Source organism: Astatotilapia calliptera, chromosome 7, assembly GCF_964374335.1.
Source record: "Astatotilapia calliptera chromosome 7, fAstCal68.1, whole genome shotgun sequence".
NCBI lineage: Eukaryota > Metazoa > Chordata > Actinopteri > Cichliformes > Cichlidae > Astatotilapia > Astatotilapia calliptera.
Genome location: NC_137428.1, coordinates 15168795 through 15192761, shown reverse-complemented (window position 1 = coordinate 15192761; position 23967 = coordinate 15168795). Strand labels below are relative to the sequence as shown.

Genomic DNA, 23967 nt, shown 5'->3' with positions numbered 1-23967 from the left:
CAAGTCATTCCTTTCACCTTATGCAATCAGATAGCTAAAACAGACAGACTCCTGTTGAAGGTCAGCCGGGTTAAACTTTGCATCCCGCAGGCGCACACTTTAGGGGCCCTAAAGACTTGTTATACCCCAGTTAAACTTGCTGTACATTTACTAAAATGACGTACTCACTCATCGTCACTCAAGCTGAAAGGGATTACAGATAGAGCGGCAAACAAACAGGGCCATAAAACTGTCTCAGATTCTTGCACGTTCTGTGTCAAATACTTTTATTACCTTCCATAAACTTAAACAGGTTTAATCGGTGACTGTGACTAAGCTCCAGGCTGGAGGAGAAACAAAATAAAGCAGCGTCTTGCGGGAATTTAAGCTGTGCTGTTGAGTAATGATGACTCTCACACAAGATATCACGTTACATAAAAGAGGGAAGCAGACTTGTCAGCTCTGAATGATAAGAGATGCGATTCCCATGCACTGATTAGCTTTTCCTGTGGTTACAGCGGAGGTGTGGATGTTTCATAATGATGGTAAACAACTTTTAAAACCAAACTAACAACCTCTCTTACTGAAGACAGAACTGACAGTTTGGAAGTGAACAGAGACGCAAGCCAGTGCAGAGAGAATAGGGTGGAGCACACTGGGATATTAGGTTAGAAGGTCCAGCTTGAAGGTGGAATGGGAATGAGTGTGTGTGTGTGGAGTGGGGGTCTTTGGAGGGGTGGGGTTGTGAATTAAAACCATGCCTTCAATCCATCAGCAGAGCCGGTCTGGCCGTTAGGGCAAGGCAGCAACATGTGGAAAGAATTTATGACCTAGTTTTCATTTCCCTGTTTAATACGATATTGGGTGCTTTAGAGAATGGGAGGAGGAAGAAAGAGGAAGAGAGATTAGAAGAGAAAAGGCATGTTCTCCGCCAGACTTGAAGCAGGCTACACGTGAGGTTTTTATGGAGCGAAGCTAACAGGACCTGCTTGTTGAAAGAGAGCTAAATCCTCGTTCCCTGTCTGGCTGTTTTATTGTCAGTAATTGTATTACTGTAAATGCTTCCTCCTGAGCTTTGATTGAAGGCAGACTCCTCGTCCGGCCATCTGACCTCGTCCGCTGTCATGGCAGAGCAGAGTAGAAGAAACGACGCAAACGCATTTAGAACGAAGGTTGCCTTTCCATCTATGAGACAAGCCGTGCGTGCCGAGGGGCTGAAGCCAAGCTGAAGAGGCAGAGTGGTAGAAGTGGGTCATGGTAACACAGGAAGCGACCCCCTCCTCCTACAAAGACTCAGGACGCCGGAGGGTTGGCCAGTGACCGGGCCAGGCGGGAAAGTCCATCGGCTACTTTTATCCTGTTGATCTAGTCTCTGCTTTGTGCACAGGATTGAGAGGTCTTTCTGTCATACATCAGACAGGAAATCATTTCTGCCAGTTTAAACGTTTTCTTCTTCTTTGTGTCCTGATAGGATGCTTGAGCTGCCAGCACGCCGCTGCGGCCGGAAATGTTTTTTATTTTCAAGAAAATAATCTGCCCGAGTCTCTTGCAACAGTGACACTTTACTTTCACCGTCACCTACTTAGCACCTATGCGGCAAGCACTGCTTAATACATGTTTAGAGCACAGGAGGTCTTCTCGATGCACTGGTGAATCCACATTGAGTTTATGGAGTCACTGCTTTATCATGTCCTCTTTGATGGATTTTCTTGATGCCGTCCCCTAGATTTCATTTAAAAAGTCTTGACAAGAATGTGTCCAAACCTGCAGACGTCCCTCCTACCGTTGAAGCAACCCTGGCCGCTGCATAAACAGACGCAGTAAAACAAAGCTGTAATCATATTTAACCATATGTGATTAGAATCACGGACAAATACTGACAATGTGTTTATATATGTGCACGGATTTATAAACATGCAGACGAGATGACGTGCCGCTCCTCGGTTAATTGTTCACATTGAAAATAACGTTTCACTCAAAAGCCACTTGGTAGATTTTCCATGTGCGTTCAGCTGCTTCTCGTGGATGAAGTTCAGCTGGCACAGAAGTATTTCTGATGCTTTTTCTTCCCTCTTTATTTATGTGTGTAGACATTTTTAAGATTGCAGCTGTTCTATATTGTAAAAGTCATCTGAGCAAGAGGCCTGAATGTTGGCCAAGATAAGGAGCTGTGCTGACGCTGTGTTTTGGGTTTTCTTTGTAAAGAAAACTCATCTTTCTTGACGCCACTGTTACAGAGTGTTGTGCAGGCTAACTGCTATTCCTTCTGCTTGATACAAGCATGCCGTGAAAGCTAGTCTGTCTCTGAAATGAATCCACTCCTAAACTGTTGATATGATGTGTTCGCTTACTGACGTACATCATGACGTTACTGCTTAGCTTAGGAAATTTTGGATTTCCATCTGTAGCATGCAGGATTAAAATTAAAAAGCTGGTGAAAGCCTGCTTTGAGTTAAAAGCTCTTCTGCTGTTGAAGCGCACCGTATTTCAAGGTATAATAAGCACAGGGCTGCTACGTATGCTGGATTTCATTACAAACACTTGAGTTATGATGTCTTTTATTTGTTTCCCTTCTTGCAGGTCTGTTCCTGATCCTAGGTCTGATGCTGTACCCTGCTGGCTGGGGTTCAGACAAGGTCCAGCTGTACTGCGGACCAGACGCGGCGCCGTACCGCGCCGGTCTCTGCTCCATGGGCTGGGCCTTTTACACCGCCATGGGTGGCACTGTGCTCACCTTTGTCTGCGCTGTCTTCTCTGCTCAGGCTGAGATCGCCACCTCCAGCGATAAGGTTCAGGAGGAGATCGAGGAGGGCAAGAGCCTGATCTGCCTCCTGTGAAGCTCAGATAACACTTATTGTGCAGGTGGGGGGAGAGAAGAAGGATGAGGCAGAGATGTGCCACTTATGATCTGGCCCTCTTCTGCCTATTCAAAAATAAAAAAGCTGGCCTGTGAAATTGAGGGCCCATTCATTGTTTACCACTAATACTGACTCTTATTTTGTCTCAGTTTTCTGTTTGAAGTGGGAGAAACTTATAAGTGCCAAGTTTGTTTGTTTTATTTCTAAGTTTCTGTCTTTGTCTTTCTGCCACTAGAGGTGCTGTGTCTGTTATGTATTCATTTTAAGCATGTGGATGCCCTGCGAGGCATTGTCTGTTACCACATGTTCTGTAAATAAGCGTGATTATATATATTTTGTACATAGTTATGATCGCAGAATGATGGTCAGCTGGATCCAGGCTGGGCTGATGATGTCACTCTTGCCTTAAAAAAAAAAAAAACTATGAAAAAAAACTTTAAAAAAATAAACCTGGATCTGTTAACTGTCAACAAGGGAACCACTAGTCAGTCAGAATAAACTGCTCATAAAAATAAATGGCCTTTAGCTCAGAGTGGATGTTCTTTAGAGCTTACAGAATGTACTATTTGATTAATTAATGTGTTTGTAGACGCTTGAAATGTATCGGTGGAAACGATTCTTCACATGGACTGCACAAGGACGAGCAAAGGAGGCTCTTCGGTGCATTTTGTTTGTCAAATCCTAACATGAAGTGGGCTTAATCCTAACCAGTTGACCTGTGAAGTGTCTGGTGCTCCTCAGCAGACATCCTGTAATCTGTGCACATGGACTGAATGATGAGGACACATAAATAAATGAAGTATTGCTGTTGTTAAGTAACTGGTTCTGGGAGTGTGTCGAGTCATACAGAGTGTCCTGTCTATTCCCATTTGTTTCTGCCAAACAAATAAAAAGGAGGGGGGAAAAATAAGTTTGGTTTCAGTTCTTATCCAGGGAGAGCCTTGCTGTGGGGAAGGGGGGAGAAGGAGGCCCAGCAAGTGGAGCAGCCAGCTTGAGACCTCGGTTTGGCCCTTGAGGTGGGGGTGGGTGCATTTTCCAACCAGTGGGTGATCAGTTTTTCCACTGATGCAGAACTCAGCTCTCCATGTGTGTACCTCGTTTTCAGTGGTGTAATGTAACTAAGTATATTTAGTGAAGTATAGCTTTGAAATACATGTTCTTTAGAACTCTGAGCTACTGAACTGCAGAAGAAAACAATATATTTTATACAGTTAAATAATAAACCAGTTTGATTAGCGTCTAGCTAGGATTCATTATCATGTACAGATCTATCATCTAAATTAATATTGTTTTGGTTATATATGGTATATTGGGTATTTTGTTGACAACTTGATTTTGTAAAACTATAGACTGTATGTAAAGGATGAATGTTGCCACCTTTGCATTACTTAGCCTTTTGTGAACTCCAGTTTGGAAGCCTTTAAATTAAGCATCTCCAGAAGTGGATATATTAGGTCAAGAGAGCAGATAATGAAGTTAAAAGCTAATATTAGCCACCTTGTTTATCAACAAGATTTCTTGAACAAGTTCTTAGCGCAAACTAATGCACAGTAAGCCATATTATTTGTGAGACGAGTGCATTAAAATGCTCCCAAAGGTAAAACGCACAATAAAACATGTTCAAAAGGCCCAATTCAATGACTGGATTTAGCAAAAGTGACTACTAGCATTCAGTTAGCGACCTAGTCTGTACTTACCGTGTGCTTAATGCAAAAACCTTTCACTGCCTAAATGGACAACAACACATTTCTCACCTCTAGCGTCTGTTTGGCCCTTTTCCTCCCCCAGCACTGAATGCCAATACTTGCACTCAACCTGAGTGTATTTGGAGTTCCTTCCACAGATGTCCCGGCCTCCATGTGGACTACAGAGAAGCTTCCAGCTCAACCCTGTGGCTCCCTTCCTCCACTTCAGACTTAGCTCAAACTAAACACAGTGCTTGATGACTTCCAGATTAGGCACATGACAAATAGTGCAATCTGAAGAGCGCAGCAGAAAGTCAGGCCTGCTTTGCTGCCACAGGCTTTTACTTTTCGCTTCTCATTTTCCTTTTGAGTCAGGAAAAAAAAAAACTTAAAGAAAAGAGCCAGAACTTGTGAGCTTTGTTTCCTTTCAAACCAGGAAGAGGAAAATTTCAGTCTCACATGTTGATAAGTCATGTTAGAGAGGGACTTACACATGATTGTATGAGAATCTGGTTCAAATTTAAAACTGAAAAAGCCTGGACTGATGTCAGATTTTACCTTGACACACACAAAAAACTGTTTTTATATTGATAATTGTTCCTGTCCCTATATGTAATGTTAATAAGGGTGGTTTGTAACGAGAAACCTCCCTCACTGCTGCTTTACTCAGATCCAAGAAGCTAATTAGTGACGTTCTGCTCATTGTTTTAATTTTTTGGAAATAATAACGCAACTGTAATCATCCAGGGGCAGCTGACAGTCAGAGGAAGCCCATGTGACAGCACGGACAGAGCAGCCAACAGCACATTGGGTTTTCACACACTCCTAGAAAATGTTTCAAATGCATTAAAGAATGGCTGTTATTTCTCCTCTGTGCCCCTTCCTGTTGGCAGTGAGTCTGGTCTGCTAAAAGTTTCCTCCTTTGCGAGAGTGTCGTCCTGCTTTATTTCACGCAGATCTGTTTCAGACTCAGCAACTTGTCGCTGATGTTGGAGGACATCTTCAACTTCATAAAAGCGTTCAAGGGACTGGATGGAGATAATTTCAGCTAGTTTTTCTTTGAAAATTGTTGTTTAAAATCATCATTATAAGAATTAAAAGACTTACAGGTGGATATATTTTTTAATTAAAGTGGTCAGCAACAATATTCAGGTAGGCTGTGGTTTACAGCAGGTCATCTTAACCAGGTCTAAATGCCTATATGCACTGCGTTGTTGCCATGTGGTCTAATGAAGTGGCCACTTGAGCAGCTAGCTGTCAGCCAGACCTATGTCAGTGCGAATTAGCATCTCAGTCTTTACTGAAGCTGAAGCAGAGGCGCAAATGTTACTTACATTTTTACACGTAGCAAAGGGACTTATTTTGTCAATCACATAACAATGAACTGGTTTCCAGCAAACATTTAAAGACTCACAGATGAGCCATGTACACACAAAACCCAATTATTCTTTTTAATAATTATTATATTATTATAAACCCACTTTCTGTTGGGTCCAATTCTTTTATAAAGGTCAGAATTGTTTCAAATGTCTTTGTTTAGTAGACATATTTCTGCCCGTCTTTCAGTATATGTCGTTCATTGTAGTAAAACATTTGATATGATTTGTCTTCCCCATTGTTTCACTTTTGATATACGAGTTTCCTTTTTATTTTCACAAAACATGTTATTAGATTTTCAGCATTTAAAAAGTTGAAACTTTGATCTCTGTCCGGAATGTTTTATTAATCCTAAATTGTTAAACAAAGTGAAACATTGTTCCTTTAGCCTCTTCATATTTAGTACTACACTGAGTGTTGTTATTTTATTGATAATCTTACAGTCTTTCTCAGATGTGGCCCCTTTCTTCTGCCTACCTACAGTTTGAACCTCTTAAATGAACTCAGATTAATTTTCTTGTAAAACAAAATCTGATGCTGTTGGCTGGAAGTCACTCTAGCCATATTTACTCTGAGGTGACTCTGATCTTTACATCCTTTGATAAATACTGACCTCATCTGGTTTTCGACAGATAGTGCAAGCTCATTTCCCCCCCTGCTTTTTTCCCAGCTTCAAGTCTTATTCTTGGAATCTGCTGAATAGTTTTGCTTGACTGAGGGTTAAAAATATCTAAACTTATTCCGGGCTTTTGTGCAACTTTAATGCAATGTTGTTGTTGTTTTTTTTAATCCAAAAAACATTTAAAGCTGTTGTTAGCTGGAGTGGATTTCAGTGGGGATGAATCCATCACTTGTCTCTTCGTGAGATTTTTTTTTTTTTTTGTGTGTGAAATTCACAAACAGCTGACAAAAACAGGAAAAATTTTGAATTTTTGGAAGACTTTATTTATAATCCACAATCTGCATACTTGTGGTTCACCATAAGCAGCAAGGTGGTGAAATGTTAACCTGCAGGATAAACCATTCACTTAAATTCCCACTCAGGAAAACTAATAACCCACCTCCTCTCCTTTTATGGCATCATTCTCTTCTCTTTGGTTCCCTCTCAGTAACAAAAGGTTTGTGGGTGGGTGGGGAGTCTGTACTCGTAGCCAGTGCTCATGCTGTGCTTGAATTGACCATGTACTTAATGACATCATGCAACGTTTTTAAGGAAGTTTGGTACTTTTGGCTCACAGCTAATACTTTTAGCCAGTAGTTAATACTCATTTGAAAATTTGGTCATGCTTAATATATTAAGACATACTCTTCTTAGATGAGACCACATTTTTAGCACCTATGAAATTTGAAGTTTTTCATAATTTTTTTTTTTAAACAGTGCAAAGGATTTTCAACATAGCTTTTCTAAATTCGTTTTCATTAGAAATCATAAATTAACAGAACTGACTACGAGAATTAAATTACTAGGGTCAATATTATTAGCCTCCTGAGAAATGGCTCTTTTATTGAGCCACAGCACAAACCACTGCTGTGCAATGATGAATTTTAACTTTGCAATGCTCAAAGCTGGTAAAACCAAGTTAAAACTGAGGGTTACCTTCCAATTTACACACAGTATAAAAACTTCAGCGAGGGTGTGAGCTGTCACTTGTCATCATGCCAAAAACAAAAGAAATGACTTTAGATTTCAGTTTAGAGAAAAAAATTCGTTGATGCTCGCAAAGCAAGAGATGGATGTACAAAGCTATCACAGCATTTCAAAGTGTCAAGAACTGAAGGGAGAAATTTCATCAAGAATCAAGAAAGAGTCGCACAGTACAGAACAAGTCTCGCAGAAGTAGGAAGCCAAAGATTTGAAAGACTTGGGAAAGAAAACTCATGAGAGATGAGTCTAAAGACCCCAGAACAACTGCTAAGACACGAGCGAATGACTTAGCCAAGTTGGGAATTACAGCCTCAAAAAAGATAGTCACTTAAACCCTGCACAGTAATGAACTGTGAGCTTACAGACCAAGAAACACTCCACTTCTGAAGAAACAATGGAGAGGTGTAGAACCCAAAGTCACCATCATCACAGGGGTGAGAGTGTCATTGCTGTCAGGAAGGACTCATGAAGAAATTAAAGGCATGAGAAGATTCTGAAAGAAAACCGATCAGCATCAAAACTTGATCTGGGCCATTGCTGTGTCTTCCAACATAATAACGACCCAAAACATACGTTGGTCCTTGTGAGGAACTACCTCCAGAAGACCATTAAATCTGGAGAAGCTTGAGAGAATTACCAAAGAATGGACTGGGATTGAGAAGACAATATAAGAAGGCAATAAAAAAATCCAAAATAAATTTAGGATGTTTGGAAAGGCTGTCTAATAATAATAATAATAATAATAATAATAATAATAATAATTCCTTGCTCTGTTTAACAGCATGGAAATTCTTACATTTTCATCTATATGTCTGTGTGTGACACAGAAGTATAATGGGTACCTTTTAACGTTTTTCTCTACAATGCAAATATGAGCATAATTTCATACAAAGAGAAGCCATGAAACATATAGAAGAAGAATTTTATTCAGCGTTAATACAATAAATATACAAAACTCAAACTACTGGTCATGCGATTGTAGGTGAAACCTTAAAATTGCACAAACATTTAGAGCAGATAGTCTACCATTTGTAAACTGCACAAAACATACACACATCCCTTCATATTTCATCTCAAAAACATTGATATATATTAATATATATAAAATTTAAGAGATGTGGATCAGCATTTTAATTTTCATTGTTTTTATACCACAATTCATGACTCTAAAGCACAGCTTGAAGCCACAGTCGGTCTACAGTACAACGCACAGTTCACATTGCATTGCAGCTTCATGTTTATATTAAAACTAACAGCAAAACCTGGAAGTGTAATTCAGCCTGATGCTTTTTAACTACTGTACTGGCCCAAATTAAGCCAGTGTGTAGGGAGAAAACAACTTAAAGAAATACAGAAAAGGCAAGAAGGAACCCACAGCCAGACTGTCCTGCACACACATTAAAAATTAAAGACCCAACTCCCTCCGTCCACACCCACCCACCCACACACACACACACACGCACACAAAATGCAAAATCAAGGAAAGTGCTTTGCAGTTTGAATAACACATAGAAAGACAGATTCAAAGACATTTTAGCAGGTGGAATTGTATTGTTAAATCTGATCACAAAAACGAGAGAGTAAAAGAACAGATGTGGTTGTAGTTTTGCTTGACTTCCAAAAAATTAAGAATACACAAGTGTCACAACACAACATCAATGTACTGGCCCCTTTTGTCAAATCTAAGTCACTTTTATTGTGATTACAACATACTGATACTGATTTACAAGACATACTTAAAACCAGAGGCCTGTCAAATTTTGTACAATCTTGTATAATATTTAACCTCGTCATGCAAGCGGAGAGCATCCTGAGTAAAGCTGAGGTAAATCTCCAGCACTGAAGGGAAGCTAGAGACGAATTACACTTTCCTTGCTGATAAATCGTGCAGCTGTGTGTATGGAGTAGTGGCTCTCTTTAGCAAAGGACACAAAATGGTAGGCTTCAGGTGAAAATCAAGCTGACTCAGCTAATGCAATAAAAAAGCAAGTTAAGCATCTAGACTACTGAGCAGGAAGGCCTGAGGGCACTGTTAGAAGTATCTGTACTGACTGCCAACGTCAGAGAAAGAACCCCAAGTCCAGATTTAAAATGCGACTTGCTGAGATATGCAGATCAATAGAAGCAGAAGATTTCAGTCAAATAAATACTTGACAATTACCTTTAAAGTGATACTCTAATATCAGACACTGCTTGTGGATTGTAGCTTTTGCAGAATGACAATTGTTGTCTGCTTAGATGGCAAAACAGTGCCATCAATCTGTGATCACAATCTACTTCTGTCCATCCCTGTACTAACGACGCAGACTATAAACGATGGCGTAGCCACTGTGATGTTGCCCACTGCTTTGTCAACTCTGAGTTTTGAAACTTGATTGTTAGCACTTCCACAGCGCCAAAGCTGGATTTGGAGCCAAAAGTGACCATATTTGGATGAAAGGGTGGAGTGGCTGATGTTAGCGAGCAAGTAAAGTTGTCGCGGCTCAACCCGTTTCTTGTTTAAAGCTACAAACACGTTAATCTAATGGCTACACTTGGAGATTTTACATTGGGAATCTATGGGGGCTGACTCGCCTTTGGAGCGTTTTTGGTACTTCGGTGTGTTTCGGCCCCGGAAGTTGCCGTTTGCCTAAAATTGAAGGGTTAATTATATTATTTTATTTCTTGCTTCATTCTAATTGTAATATTTCATTAATGACAGAAATATCTTCCTTCTGTTATTCACCAGTCTCCACCGGTGAGTGCTGATACTTGGGTAGGTAAGATTTTAGATGAGATATCACTTTAAGGAATTTCAGGCTAAATACTTTTTACATACCCAATTCTAAGTTGAGCGAAGAGAGTAGAAAGCAAAGCAGCGGAGTGGAATGCACAGCATTCATCTTCAGCAGTATAAAGTTACTCCATTGGGGGTCAGCAGTGTTAAGCCATACACTCATGAAAGAAGAAAGCACTGAAACAGATCAAATAATGCTGCTTTAACTCAAAGATAACTTCCTTTTGCCAGATAAATAAATAAATTCAGAAAGAGAAAGTGGTGATTAGGTTGATAAACACACAGAAAGCAAGCATCTGTTCATGGTGAGAAATGCCCAGGTAACTTCAAACAGTCGGTTCAGCTACATTAGAATCTGCCTGAAGACGAGCAGGCCTCGAGGACAGCAACAACATTTAAAAAAAGGCACACAAACCTTCATTTAATTGGCCATACATCCACACAAACCCTGAAATCCACACAGAGACAAGAAAGTTGAGCACTCTAGTTAAAGGACTCCTAGAGTGCACGGTGTTGCAGGAGCAGGTAGACTGGGACAAGAGAGCCTGTTTGAAGGTTGAGAGGCTAAAGATTGTAGATGAGTGGATGTTCAGCTGTAGCACCCCCACAAAAACCCCTTCAGTAGTGTCAGAAAGATGGGGAGGGCGTAACTTGTTCAAACAAGGCAGTTATAAGTGGAAGCTGGATACAGAGGAGGGTCAGATGAGCGAGCTCTCTGCTTCAGACTTGCTCCTTGAAGGCTCCTTGTGCAGCCCTGGAAGCAGCATTAGCAGTGGCCGTTTGTACAGTTTTGTTAGACATGACGCCCGTGGCAAATTCCTGCTGTGCCTTCTCAAAACTGGCACCGGTGGTACGGTACATGCCATGGACCTGAGGGGAGAAGGAAAGGCGGAAAAGAGGGTAAAATTAGGGCCTGAAGAGTCTGTAACAGACATCACTCAGATATCTTATAGGCTGACTGTGCATTTACCTTTTTGAACATGATGAGAGACAGGACAGCCAGAGCGGTAAAGAGAGCAGCAACGAGGATCATTATAATGCCCACTGGGATGCTTTTATTCAGGCCAGTCAAAGCTGAGATCCACCCGCTAGGGATAAGAAAATCATTAACACACAACAACGACGTGACAACTAACCAGTCTCACTACCATCTCAATCCTCTGAGAGAACTACTTGTTTAAAATGCTGTAGTTTACTTGGGTGAAGTCACACACCAGGAGCACTCAAACTACAGAGGGTAAAGCAAAGACCCGGCCTCCACACTACCTAGACCTAAAGGATGTGCCACCATAGACACTTACAGTGGCACAACAGGGACCTAGACAGTGTTATCCATGTGGCATGTTGTAGCTGTTCACTGTAAATACTCACTAGACTAAATGTATATTCTAATAAAAATTTTTTTAAATGGTTCTTAACTAATGCAGGGTTTCCTCCTGCTTTCCTCCTAAAAGCAAAACAAAAACTGCAAGAAAAAAAACAAAAAAACGACAAATTCAATATCTAATTAACACAAATATAGAAATATTTCAGGCTTGGTCTTAATCATCGCATTATCTGATCAGTTCATGAGATCTACGATATAGAGTACTGATACTTTTCTCAGTATAATACTAAGACCAAAATCTAGACTAAATGCAAAGCCAACCACCTCACTAAGTAACCCCAGATGTGTCTTTGTAACATCTGTCTTACCTAAAAATGTCATAAAAATACAATGCTATGGAAATTTATTTTAAGTCGTGTTATCTTACCTGGCTCCCCAGCCAGCGATGCCAATAGACTGGATGACATAGATGCCAATCTGACAGACGTAAATGAAGAAGAAAATAAAGAACCTGAACGAGCTGTCGATCCTGTAGAAAGATGAAAGTGGAGGATATAAAGAGCACAGTGGGCACAGGAGGGTCATCGTGATTGTTGTACTTGTGGACACAATTTTGGATCATGTTGTTTACCTGAATGCAGCATAAAGCGGTCTGTACCAACAGACAAAAGAACATGGCGTGAAAAGCAGAAGCCAGAGGATCGACAAGCCAAAGTCCACACCTCGGTTTCCATCCACAGCAAACCAGGAGAGGCAGGCGATCAGGTTTGCAAGCAGAGTCCCAGTGTGCACTGAAAGGTCAAGAGAGAGAGAGAAAAAATACAGTAAATATGTGGAGGGGGACTTCGGCTTAAGTGTGACGGTGTGCCAGAACGGCTGTTTAAGTGTACATGCCAAAACATGGAAAATAAGCTGAAGGAGAAGTGTCCAATCAAGTCCTACCAAATCAAGCCTTGGATGGAAGAGGAGGAAACACTGAAACTTAATATTTAAACATGTAACACAGTGCAGGACTGGAAACAACATACGCACACACACGCGCACACAGTTAATAATTCATTACCATTTGCTCTCGAGGGCCTAACAGTGTCTGCAAAGTTAAAGGTATTACACATTCACTGAGTCAGTTTGACTGCAGGGATTTTACAGCACAGTGTGAAATATGACAATAGCCCGCTAGCTGACATAGCAGTGGTACCGAGACCCTTCACCTGAGCTTGAAAAAGATACAGCCGGTTGATTTAAAAATCAAAGTCTTTGTACTTATTAGTAAAAACGACTGAATTCTGTAAACCAGCCTTATAGCAAATCATATGATCAAGCTGCTTCATCAGGTTGCAAGACTGCGGCACGTGCATTTGTCATGTGGCTACTGAATTCTACTTGAAGTCTTGACTCCACCCCCCACATACACCAACAGAGAGTATTTTTCACCATCAGGAGCTATGAGGTTTTGACTCGGGGAGTTGGTGGATTAAACTACTCAGGACTGCTTTAAATGAGTCATCTGAAACAGCAGATTATCAGCTCATTAACAATTTCATTATTTCAGCAGATGTGGTTCTACGTGTTTGCACGTATGAACGTAGTTTAGAATGCAGTTTGCTAAAAAAGTTTGCTAGTATTAGCTGATAATTTAGCACAAATGTTTAATGCAAACAAGGCCACTTCATTGGCAAGTGCAGAATCAATGGGTGATCTCACAGTGTCTAAGTCCATCTTTTAGATACAGTCTGTGGGGAACATGCATAAAACTATGTATGCAAGCAGGAATAAAAATGCAGATGCTATCTTTTTATCAGATACGTAAGTTTATAGTCATTTCGAGTCCTTTCTTTAGTTGTAAATGGATATACACACCCTCTCTTGTCATTTTGCACAAAAAAGAAAAGAAAAAAAGAAAAAAGGAACTAAAGAGCATGAGTAATCTGAGCTACAGTGGCCGTCCCTGTAAGTACAAGTAGGCCACAGGTGATGCACTACTTATAGCCTAGCTCTGAAATCCAGAGGATAAAAAACTCCAGACTTGGTACAAGACAGCAAATTTCTTCTGTCAATTTTAAGAAAAAGTTTACTTACACATCCAGAGGTAGTACATGATTTTGACTGTCTTCTGAAACTCTACGGGAATGTCTACAGTAATATCGTGGTAGAAACACGGAGCCACAGGAAACCTCTCTGGGAGAGGAGGCCAGTTGTTTTTCCTGCCTACAATAGCAGGAAAAAAAAAAAATCAAAGTCAAGCTTGTGAGTTACTTCAACATCTTTTTGAAAGTGTCGCTCAGGTTTTACGTGCTGCTCTTCTGTCAGATGACAGTTAGCAGTTACTGAGTGCAAATACTGATTCCCGCTTATTTTTTGTGTGCATGAGAATTAACATTTAAATTAACATGTAGTCATTGCTTGGCATATAATGAGCCATTCTGTGGATTTATAAGCGTCATCATTATCTGTAATGCTTTGCTATGACAGCACTGATCTGTGGCTGTGTTGTGATGACATACTAACCCCCAGATACGTTGATTGACTGCATCTCTCGCTCCCGGCGGTCCAGCTCTGCAGCCTTATTTTCCAGCTCTTCCTGTCTCCTTAGCAGCTCAGCAGCTGCCTGCGACTGCTCCTGCAAACACACACAAACAAATGTCAACACATTGGAAATAGTACACAAACTTTTTGGCCAATTACTTTCCCCCTCCCTGCTCACTAGAAATGCTCCATTTCTACTTTTGGAATAAATCCAATTCTCTGCAGAGACAGCACCAGCAGGAGAACAGACATCATAACAACACATTCCCCAGAGTCTGCTTCACAAACGAGATGCTCAATCTCAAGTTATTTCCTCCACCAACCACGATTTCCCTCTGACTCTGTGTCTACTTCTGCTACAAAGGCCAATCACAGATAGAGGCGGTCTCCCGCAGAGCCACTTTTCTGTCCACAAACTCAGTGTGAAATCAGCCGTGGTGTTAATACATTTTCTCTCAGTCTCTGCTGGTGTTGCTGGACTAAAACAATAGATGCACCACAGTCTGCTTGCTCATGGTGACACGTAATGCTCTCACCTCAGTTCCAATAGCTTTGGTAACTCAATCAGCATTTCTTTGTGTAAAAATAAGAATGCCTTTGTATAATCTGAAAAGAAAGTGGCAGAAACTACAGCAGCAGCTGTAAGCATAGCCAAAAGTTCTACTGAAATAACTGCTGTTATTTGGCTGTATACCATCAACACATATACCTGTGGTTGAGCTTGTGAGTAGGCTGGGGGCTCCTCTGTGGGTTTCATGATGGCTGGCTGAGTGCTGACAGCAGGGCCTGTAGTCTTGGGGGCCATACTTGCAGGTGTCTATAAAGTACACATGGTTAGAGCAAAACTACATGATTCCTATAACTGCTAATGATGTGACCTCACAGTTAATCAGAGGTTTGTATTGCAATACTCAAAACACAACTAAATCTCATATTTTATTAGAGCATTAATAAAGATGCACAGCAAAAAAATAAAAAAAACAAATGAAAGCAACAAACGGTAAAGAGCACATGTATGAAAAAAAAAAAACGTACAATACAAATTTGTGAAATTGATGAGGTTGTACTGTAGAGAGAGAGAAGCCTGTGTAAGCTCTTAAGAGAAACAAAAATGTTTGAGCCAAGCTAAGCAGTGATACAATATCCATGCTCAAAGATCTAGTGCCCAACCTTTTGCAGCCCTATAACAACATCTTTTCAAGGCCATTTCTTCACAAAGCTTCAAAAAGCTAAACTGACCACAATACTTCAGTCTCTTGGCTTCCAAACTTTTTATTGAAACAGTCTTCTTACAGCCCTTTGTCACTGATAAAGTTGCTTCTCAGATGGATTCAGTCAAATAACATTTAGATGGCTGAAAATGATTACACTGATGCAGTCACATATCTTGCGACTGCTGAAAGCGATCTTGAATTCCAAGGTGGGAACCACTGCTCAATGTTAGGATTTAGTCTTATGTAACTGCATGTGTGTATGTGCTAAGATATGTGCAGTTGGAAGGCACAAAACAACAGTGAAGCTGTTGGCAGTGAAGCTATCGAAGAATGGCTGAGCCTGTTGGGCTGCACGGGTAAAGGCTTAATAATCGGGGTCTTGCCAATGGACCCTAACCCAAGGTCTGAAGGATTCCTAGTATTCCTCTCCTGGGGAGGATAACAGAGGTCCCAAGTTTCTTACCCATCGCCATCTTTTGAATACTTTGCTACTGGAGACCCTACCAGGGGCAAGTCAAAACTCCAGCTCAATAAGGTGGCAATTCTTAGAGTGGAAGCTTTCAGGACACATGTCTTGGTGGCTTTAGGAGCTGAGCATGTGAACCACGTGATCACTATGTTCTAGCAGTTGCCTATATATACAGACTGGGCAGCGACTCATAACAAGACGACAGCTACAGACAAGAGAAAGAAACAGAGATAGGGTGAGATTAGTGATTTGGAAGAGGCTCAGAGTCGAACAATACTGGGATGGATATTTCTCAGCATTTAGATAAGGTGTTCTGGCCATGTCTAGCTGAAACAACAGGGCAGTGACATCAGCAACAAAGAGAGGTCCGGTTTGCCTGGTCTGTACCCACGACCAATAACATAGCTAAGTGCATAGAATACATGTCTGAACTATACAAAACTGTAATTGTATATTCCATTATTAGCTTGGGATCCATTAATATGATGAAATATTTTATTTAAAAAAAACCCCCAAAACTAAAGCATAAACTGAGACTGAATAATCATCAGCTGCTCTTCTCTGACTGAAGAGTGTGGCATTTTACAGATAAAGCACAACTCTTTGTTGTCACACTTGTCTGCCTTGGCGGACAGATGTGGGATTTATTAGTCTTTTATTCTGCTGAATATAATTTTAAAGGAATGTGATTTTCACATGATGTATTACAAAGCTGGAAAAATAAGTAAAACTTTAGGCTCAAATACCTACTGAGTAATTCTGGTGGACCTACCTGATCTTTAACCTCACTGCTACTAAATGCAAATATCCAAGTACTCACCGATTTGCCATCTGCAAAGGGATTGTACTCCTCTAACCCTGGAGGAGATGTCTGTCTCACTTGTGTCACTGATGGATCCTAAAAAAAAAGGAAGAAAAAAAGGATTAAAAGGGAATGCTTTACATGAGATAAATGTAATTGAGTAATACTATAAAGCAATACATTTTGTTTGATCTGTCTTGTCTTTGTGTTTCAACCAGGGATAGCAGTAGAAATCCCTACAGAGTAAAACCCTCCATTATTCTGCTGAGATCCAGGCCAAAGCTCTCTGTATTCAAAATGCAACAGGCCTATAATTCAATACTGGCAAAGACAAGATGATTCCAATAATTTTCACGAGAACGTCGTTATAAATAGCCAAGACCACGAGTTTCTTGAGCTGCTCTGGCAGCCAAAGACCGAAATAAAAAGACATACTTTGGTTATGCTTTGTGCTCCTAAACTGCTAAAGCACTCCATGCTTCTTTTAACTACAGTCCTAATTTGCCAGACTGACATATCAAAACTACTTTCAAAATAAAGCAAGCCACTACTTTATATTCTACCTCCATTTGCATGCAAAACTCCTTTTTCCTGTCGGTGTCAGCTAAGCTACACTGTCATACATCTCTTTTGATAATAAGCTCACCATCAGCTGCCGTCAGTCACGCACGAATTTCAAATTGTTGCTCAAGATTAACATCTAATCCGTATAGTCCGAAGTGCTGTCCTTATCCCGTCTCAGTGCAGTCCTTATCCCGTCTCAGTGCAGTCCTCTCCGTCTCCCTGACTCTTAAATTTTCCCCCCCCCACACACACACACACTAAATATTTCAGGGCCTGTCGTGTTTAAAATTTAACGCTGCACTAGTGCGTGGCTGGACAAACACATACTGCAGATTCAACGAAGTCTTCATTTTGAAACCTCCAGCTCTGGAGTTCCTGCTCCAGAACATTAAAAAAAAACAAAAAAACAAAACACAAAACACAAAACAACAACCCCCCCACCCCCACCCAAAAAACACAAGGAGAATCAGCAAACGTGTGTTCACCATGATCTTGATTAAAGTGCAGGATTCAAAAAAGGTGCACAGTTCAACCACCTGACGACACCATATCTAAGACTTCAACTCTCTGTGGTTTCTACTCATTTCACGTTTGATTAAGCTACAAACCTTACAAAGTGAGCTCTTAGCTGCCTTACAAAGTTTTTTTTATTCGCTAACATAGAGCCTAATGTCTGAGCCCACATCCAGAGAAATAGGCCAAAACAGCCTCAACAATCTGATGCATGACTGCGAGTGATGAAGCTTAGTAGGAGCCAACGAGTACCCTGGAACCACATGTCACCATATGATTTCATGAACTATTGAACATAGCTCAGAGAAGGGAAAAAGCTCCCATTATCCTGAGGCAAGGCAGCCAGAGCCAACGCATGACAGAGAAGTGGGAGGACAGCAGGGCTTCAGCACTCGTGTTAGTATGTTAATGAACCCAATTAATTATTCACTCTCCTTGCGTCTGTGTGGTCAGCCTGTACCATCTTCCCATCAACGCTGGGTTCTTTTAAGTCTGTGCAATGAATCAAACCAACTAAAATAGATTTTTTTTAATATAGTATTCTCTGACAAAAACAAACAAAAAACACACATGCTTTCCTTGTACTGTGTAGAAACAAGCAGGCACAGATATATCACAATTAACAAATACATTGTCTGAGGTTAAAGAACCACAGGTCTAATTCTGGATTAGTCTGATTCTGACTCAGAAATTAGATCTGTTATTTATGACAAAAGGCTGATCCATTTAGTTCAGCTGTATACTGCTCTGTTTTATACTGCTAAATATCAGCAGTAGTGTGCTGTGGCTACTGAGAGGAAGTTAACAGCAAACTACCAACAAATGAGATGACCGGTATAAAAAACTTAGATAACTGTGGCTTTGGCTTCTCTTTTTGTTGTTATAACACTTGCAGGGAAGTATTTACTGCATTTACAGTAGAACAAGGTGTTGTCATCTATCAATTACTGCTATTTTACTTCCTGCTTCTTACCAGCAACATAACACGTGTTGTGTGTGGATGTGCACAATATTGACTTTTAGACTGAGCTTAAATTAAGCTTACTGTAAATAAATTACAGGATTACTACAAATACGTGGGTTCAACCACTAGTTTAACATCAAACAGATAACACCATTATGTGCATTTTGTAAATTATCCTCATTTAAAGAGCATAATTTATAATGTTCTTTGAATGAGCAATATTATTTGAGCGCTTCTAGTTTCCAAATATGAAGTTTTACTCATGTTATTTGTTGTGTATGACAAAAAAAGTTGATTTTAAGCTTTTGATGGACATAACAAGCACACTGAAGATGTTACTGCTGAGTTCAAGAAACTCAAAATGACGTCCAGATGAACAGAATCAACTTTTGGAGATCTAAATGACAGTCCATTTATTTATCTTTTAAGCATTTCATAGAAAATACTAAAAACTAGAGATGGCACGATACCACTTTTTTATGTCTGATACCGATACCGATATCATAAATTTGGATATCTGCCGATACCGATATGAATCCGATATAGTGTTTTTTAATCAACAAAACTGTTTTTTAAATATCTTGCTGCATTTTGTATAAGTTCATACTCAAGTTTAAAACAACAACTACACTAAAGCTATTCTGTTATACCTGTATGCAAAAAAAAAATTTCATAGTTCAGCAATACTGATCAATCTAATAAACTTAAACCTACACCATCCTCCCTATTCTGGTATTTTAAAGAGTACTTAGCATAAATATTAAGCAACCTAACTAATAGGGTTCCAACTCCCAGCAACAACAAAAATAAATAAATAAAAAATAGGGAACCACCCCTCACGCTCCACCTCATGATGCTTAATCGACGTAATCAACCTTAATTTGATGCAGTGTGAAAAAAAAACAAACACAGAAATCAATTATTTTTCAAGAAATATTAAATAGATTCAACATCTTTCTTCAACAAAATTGCAGACTGCACAGATGGTACCTTCCCAAAGGAAAAAGTACTATAGCTTACTAAGATGTATGTATATGTGTATATGTGTGTGTGTGTATGTATGTATGTATGTATGTATGTATGTATATATGTATATATGTATATATGTATATATGTGTATATATATATATATATATATATATATATATATATATATATATATATATATATATATATATATATATATATATATATATATATATATATATATGTATATATGTATATATATATATATATAAAAAAAAAACAAAAAAACAAAAAAAAAAAAAAAAAAAAACACCCAGCACGCCCCTGCGGGCGGTTTATCCTTCAAGCTCGGGTCCTCTACCAGAGGCCTGGGAGCTTGAGGGTCCTGCGCAGTATCTTAGCTGTTCCCAGGACTGCGCTCTTCTGGACAGAGATTTCCGATGTTGTTCCCGGGATCTGCTGGAGCCACTCGCCTAGCTTGGGAGTCACTGCACCTAGTGCTCCGATTACCACGGGGACCACCGTTACCTTCACCCTCCACATCCTCTCGAGCTCTTCTCTGAGCCCTTGGTATTTCTCCAGCTTCTCGTGTTCCTTCTTCCTGATATTGCTGTCATTCGGAACCGCTACATCGATCACTACGGCCGTCTTCTTCTGTTTGTCTACCACCACTATGTCCGGTTGGTTAGCCACCACCATTTTGTCCGTCTGTATCTGGAAGTCCCACAGGATCTTAGCTCGGTCATTCTCCACCACCCTTGGGGGCATCTCCCACTTTGACCTCGGGACTTCCAGGTTATACTCGGCACAGATGTTCCTGTACACTATGCCGGCCACTTGGTTATGGCGTTCCATGTATGCCTTGCCTGCTAGCATCTTGCACCCTGCTGTTATGTGCTGGATTGTCTCTGGGGCATCTTTACACAGCCTGCACCTGGGGTCTTGCCTGGTGTGATAGACCCCAGCCTCTATGGATCTTGTACTCAGAGCTTGTTCTTGTGCTGCCATGATTAGTGCTTCTGTGCTGTCTTTCAGTCCAGCTTTGTCCAGCCACTGGTAGGATTTCTGGATATCAGCCACCTCCTCTATCTGCCGGTGGTACATACCGTGCAGGGGCCTGTCCTTCCATGATGGTTCCTCATCTTCCTCCTCTTTCTTGGGTTTCTGCTGCCTGAGGTATTCACTGAGCACTCGGTCAGTTGGGGCCATCTTCCCAATGTATTCTTGGATGTTCGTTGTCTCATCCTGGACTGTGGTGCTGACACTCACCAGTCCCCGGCCCCCTTCCTTCCGCTTAGCGTACAGCCTCAGGGTGCTGGACTTGGGGTGAAACCCTCCATGCATGGTAAGGAGCTTTCTTGTCTTTATGTCAGTGGCTTCTATCTCCTCCTTTGGCCAGCCTATTACCCCAGCAGGGTACCTGATCACGGGCAGGGCGTACGTGTTGATGGCCCGGATCTTGTTCTTACCATTCAGCTGACTCCTCAGGACTTGCCTGACCCTCTGCAGGTACTTGGTGGTTGCAGCCTTTCTAGCGGCCTCTTCATGGTTCCCATTTGCCTGCGGGATCCCCAGGTACTTGTAACTGTCCTCTATGTCTGCAATGTTGCCTTCTGGTAGTTCAATCCCCTCAGTTCTGACTACCTTCCCTCTCTTTGTTACCATCCGACTACACTTCTCCAGTCCGAACGACATTCCAATGTCATTGCTGTATAGCCTGGTAGTGTGGATCAGTGAATCGATGTCTCGTTCACTCTTGGCATACAGCTTGATGTCATCCATGTACAGGAGGTGGCTGACAACTGCTCCGTTCCGTAGTCGGTATCCGTAGCCAGTCTTGTTAATGATCTCACTGAGGGGGTTCAGGCCTATGCAGAACAGCAGTGGGGACAGAGCATCTCCTTGGTAGATCCCGCACTTGATGGTGACTTGTGTTATGGGCTTGGAGTTGGCCTCTAGTGTTGTACGCCACATCCCCATTGAGTTCCTGATGAAGGCTCTTAGGGTCCCATTGATCTTGTACAATTCTAGGCATTCCAGTATCCAGCTGTGGGGCATTGAGTCATAGGCCTTCTTAAGTCTAATATATATATTAGACTTAATAGTTACTATATACAGTAATTGACTTCTATTCATTTTACATCAAATTAAAACTTTGGGTGTCAGATAATTATTTATTAAAAGCTAGACATTTTAAATGAGAATAAGAAAGAAAAGTATGTCTTTGTGCCCCCTTTTCCCTGTTAATGCCCTATCAGCCCCCCTGGCTAAACTTTGCTAGATCCGCCCCTGCACAGTTACCAGCCGTCAGCTACGTAGAAAAAGATCCTCGAGTAGAAAGTAATATTAAATACATTCTAACAACAGCTGATCAAGCTTAAACGTGCTGCTGTTGTTCAGCCGCTGGTTTCCTCTTTCTGGTGCAAAATGGGCCAAAAGCAAACTAGAGACACGGACTCGCGACAGAAAAGCCGATCAGCTGATCGTTAAGCAGTTTCATGATTGAAGTAGCAGCAGGAGAGGCAGTCGTTTGTTAAGCTTAACGCAGGAATGCTTTACAAACATTCAGAGATGGACTTACACACTTGCTTTACTTCTCTCGGGATAACTTTGTCGGAGATGAAATGCCGGGTTGCTAGCGAAGCTCCACATGCTATCCAGACCACCGACAGGTCCCGCATGCCACAGCCGCTCTATCACGTGATGCATACTGCTCCGACGTGCTAACGTTCTGAGGTGAGTTACAGCGTGTTGCAAGTTTTGTGAGGTGCTTTCCTGATATTTAATGGATCGGATTACATTTTTTATTTTTCTCCGATATCCGATCCAGTAATTTAGGTCAGTATCGGACTGATACCGATACGTAATATCGGATCGGTCCATCTCTACTAAAAACAGCATTAAATGTTTAGATTCCCAATCAACTGCTAAAGACATAAACCCAGTTTGGCTGGTTGATGTTAAACAAACAAACAAACAAACAAAAACAAACAAACAAACAAACACACACTTCTTTAGCTTATTCTTAGCATGCTCCAATCAAACAATCAATGTTAAAACAATCAATGTGGTCTTAATGAAACTGAGGGAAGCACCTCGTGATTATTTTAATTATTAAATAGTCTTATGTTTTTGGTCCATTAATGTTAGAAATTTCAGAAAATAGCAAAACTTGATTGTTTTGATGAGTACACCTGATATGAGCGGAGGAGGATAGGCCTGGAAATACCAAGGAGCACATGATCACATGAATGCTTTCATTATGACACAACACTGTGTGAGCGTAAACACAAGACGTCTTCAGTCAGACGCCTAAATAAAGACAACAGCACAATAAAGGCAAGGGAAAGGATGTTTGTCTCTGTTTTTACGTTCCTACACAGCATTACATGATCAGGTGATCAGTTTTTAACATTATCGTCTCCAGGTTGGCAAGTTAAGTCAATCACTCTAACGTAATGTCAAACATAAAAGAAACAATACGCAACATCTGAGCATAAGTTGTTTAACTAGGTCGTAAATGTGAGGAAATATGTCGAGCAGGTGGGAATTTAAAGGGATGGGGGATAATTATAACAGAACCCAGCGACCCAACCTGCTTCAGTTTGAATCAGAGCCAACACCTGGAAGCATAGCCTCATATCTTTTAATGTTATGTCACTTCTGCCAGTCAGAGTGCGGCAACATTAAGTGACAGTTCAACTGAAACCGAGCGGGAGGGTTTTGGCAGCAGCTAATTTAAAGTCGCCTTATCAGAGCAGGTTTATTCAAACCAACCCCATGCCAGTCTTTCCTAGCCACGCAGTCTTAATGTAAAATGATACGGCAGCTAAAGTTAAAGTGGCTAATGTAGGCTAATGTAGGCTGTTAAGGTTACCTGAAACGGGTTGCTGAAGTCCGGGTCCGCGAAGGGGTTGCTGTCGAAATCTGACATTGTCCAAATAGGACGACTTATTCCGCTAAATGTGTCTTAAGGCTAATATTTATAGCCAAAGTCGGCGCAGAGAGTTACAAAAGACCAACTGTTTCGAACAAATTGTAATAGAAAAGACAAGGGCTGAAGTCAAACGTCAGACTGTCCAGGTGGGGGATTGGTCACCAGCAGCGGAACACACGTGACATAACGAGACGTCAGGCGGAAGTAGGGAAACGTAAAAAAAAAAAAAAGATCCAAAAAGTAATTTTTAAAAAAAATAATGTTTTATTTAGAAATAATTTAACGCTTTACTCACACTCATTTTTACATTTTGTCATAGAATTGTGATATTTTATCTGCGATTAAATGTCAGGTCGTACATCGAC

The 23967-nt window shown here is 40.8% G+C and overlaps 2 protein-coding genes across 7 annotated transcripts in view; one reads left to right on the top strand and one right to left on the bottom strand.

The window, feature by feature from the left end:
- Positions 1-3744, top strand: part of lhfpl2a (LHFPL tetraspan subfamily member 2a) — a 35688-nt gene extending 31944 nt beyond the window's left edge. For all 5 annotated transcript variants that reach the window (XM_080304135.1, XM_026173159.2, XM_080304134.1 and 2 more), the window contains one exon: positions 2560-3744. In XM_080304135.1, coding sequence (XP_080160261.1) covers positions 2560-2816 — 257 coding nt within the window. In that variant the 3' untranslated portion in view covers positions 2817-3744. The remainder of the gene's footprint in view (positions 1-2559) is intronic.
- A 6966-nt stretch (positions 3745-10710) lies between these two features.
- LOC113025436 (secretory carrier-associated membrane protein 1) lies at positions 10711-23821 on the bottom strand. Of its 2 annotated transcripts, none has more exons than XM_026173157.2 (9): positions 23543-23821; positions 16677-16754; positions 14883-14990; positions 14156-14267; positions 13727-13855; positions 12279-12438; positions 12075-12176; positions 11291-11408; positions 10711-11190 (listed from the first exon to the last, which is right to left on the bottom strand). In XM_026173157.2, the coding sequence occupies exons 1-9, from the start codon at positions 23597-23599 to the stop codon at positions 11041-11043; spliced, it is 1014 nt and encodes a 337-aa protein (XP_026028942.1). In that variant the 5' UTR covers positions 23600-23821; the 3' UTR covers positions 10711-11040. The 2 variants fall into 2 exon arrangements, with proteins under 2 accessions (XP_026028942.1, XP_026028943.1); XM_026173158.2 differs by lacking the exon at positions 23543-23821 and adding an exon at positions 17305-17398.
- Between the last annotated feature and the right edge of the window lie 146 nt (positions 23822-23967).

Bases quoted from the DNA above. Each gene is read 5' to 3' on its own strand.
- LOC113025436 (XM_026173157.2), bottom strand. From the start codon at position 23,599: ATGTCAGATTTCGACAGCAACCCCTTCGCGGACCCGGACTTCAGCAAC. The intron at 12,177-12,278 runs GTAAACAACATG...ATCTTTCTACAG, and splicing joins CCGCTTTATGCTGCATTCAG to GATCGACAGCTCGTTCAGGT. The intron at 11,409-12,074 runs GTAAGATAACAC...TCTTATCCCTAG, and splicing joins ATCGCTGGCTGGGGAGCCAG to CGGGTGGATCTCAGCTTTGA.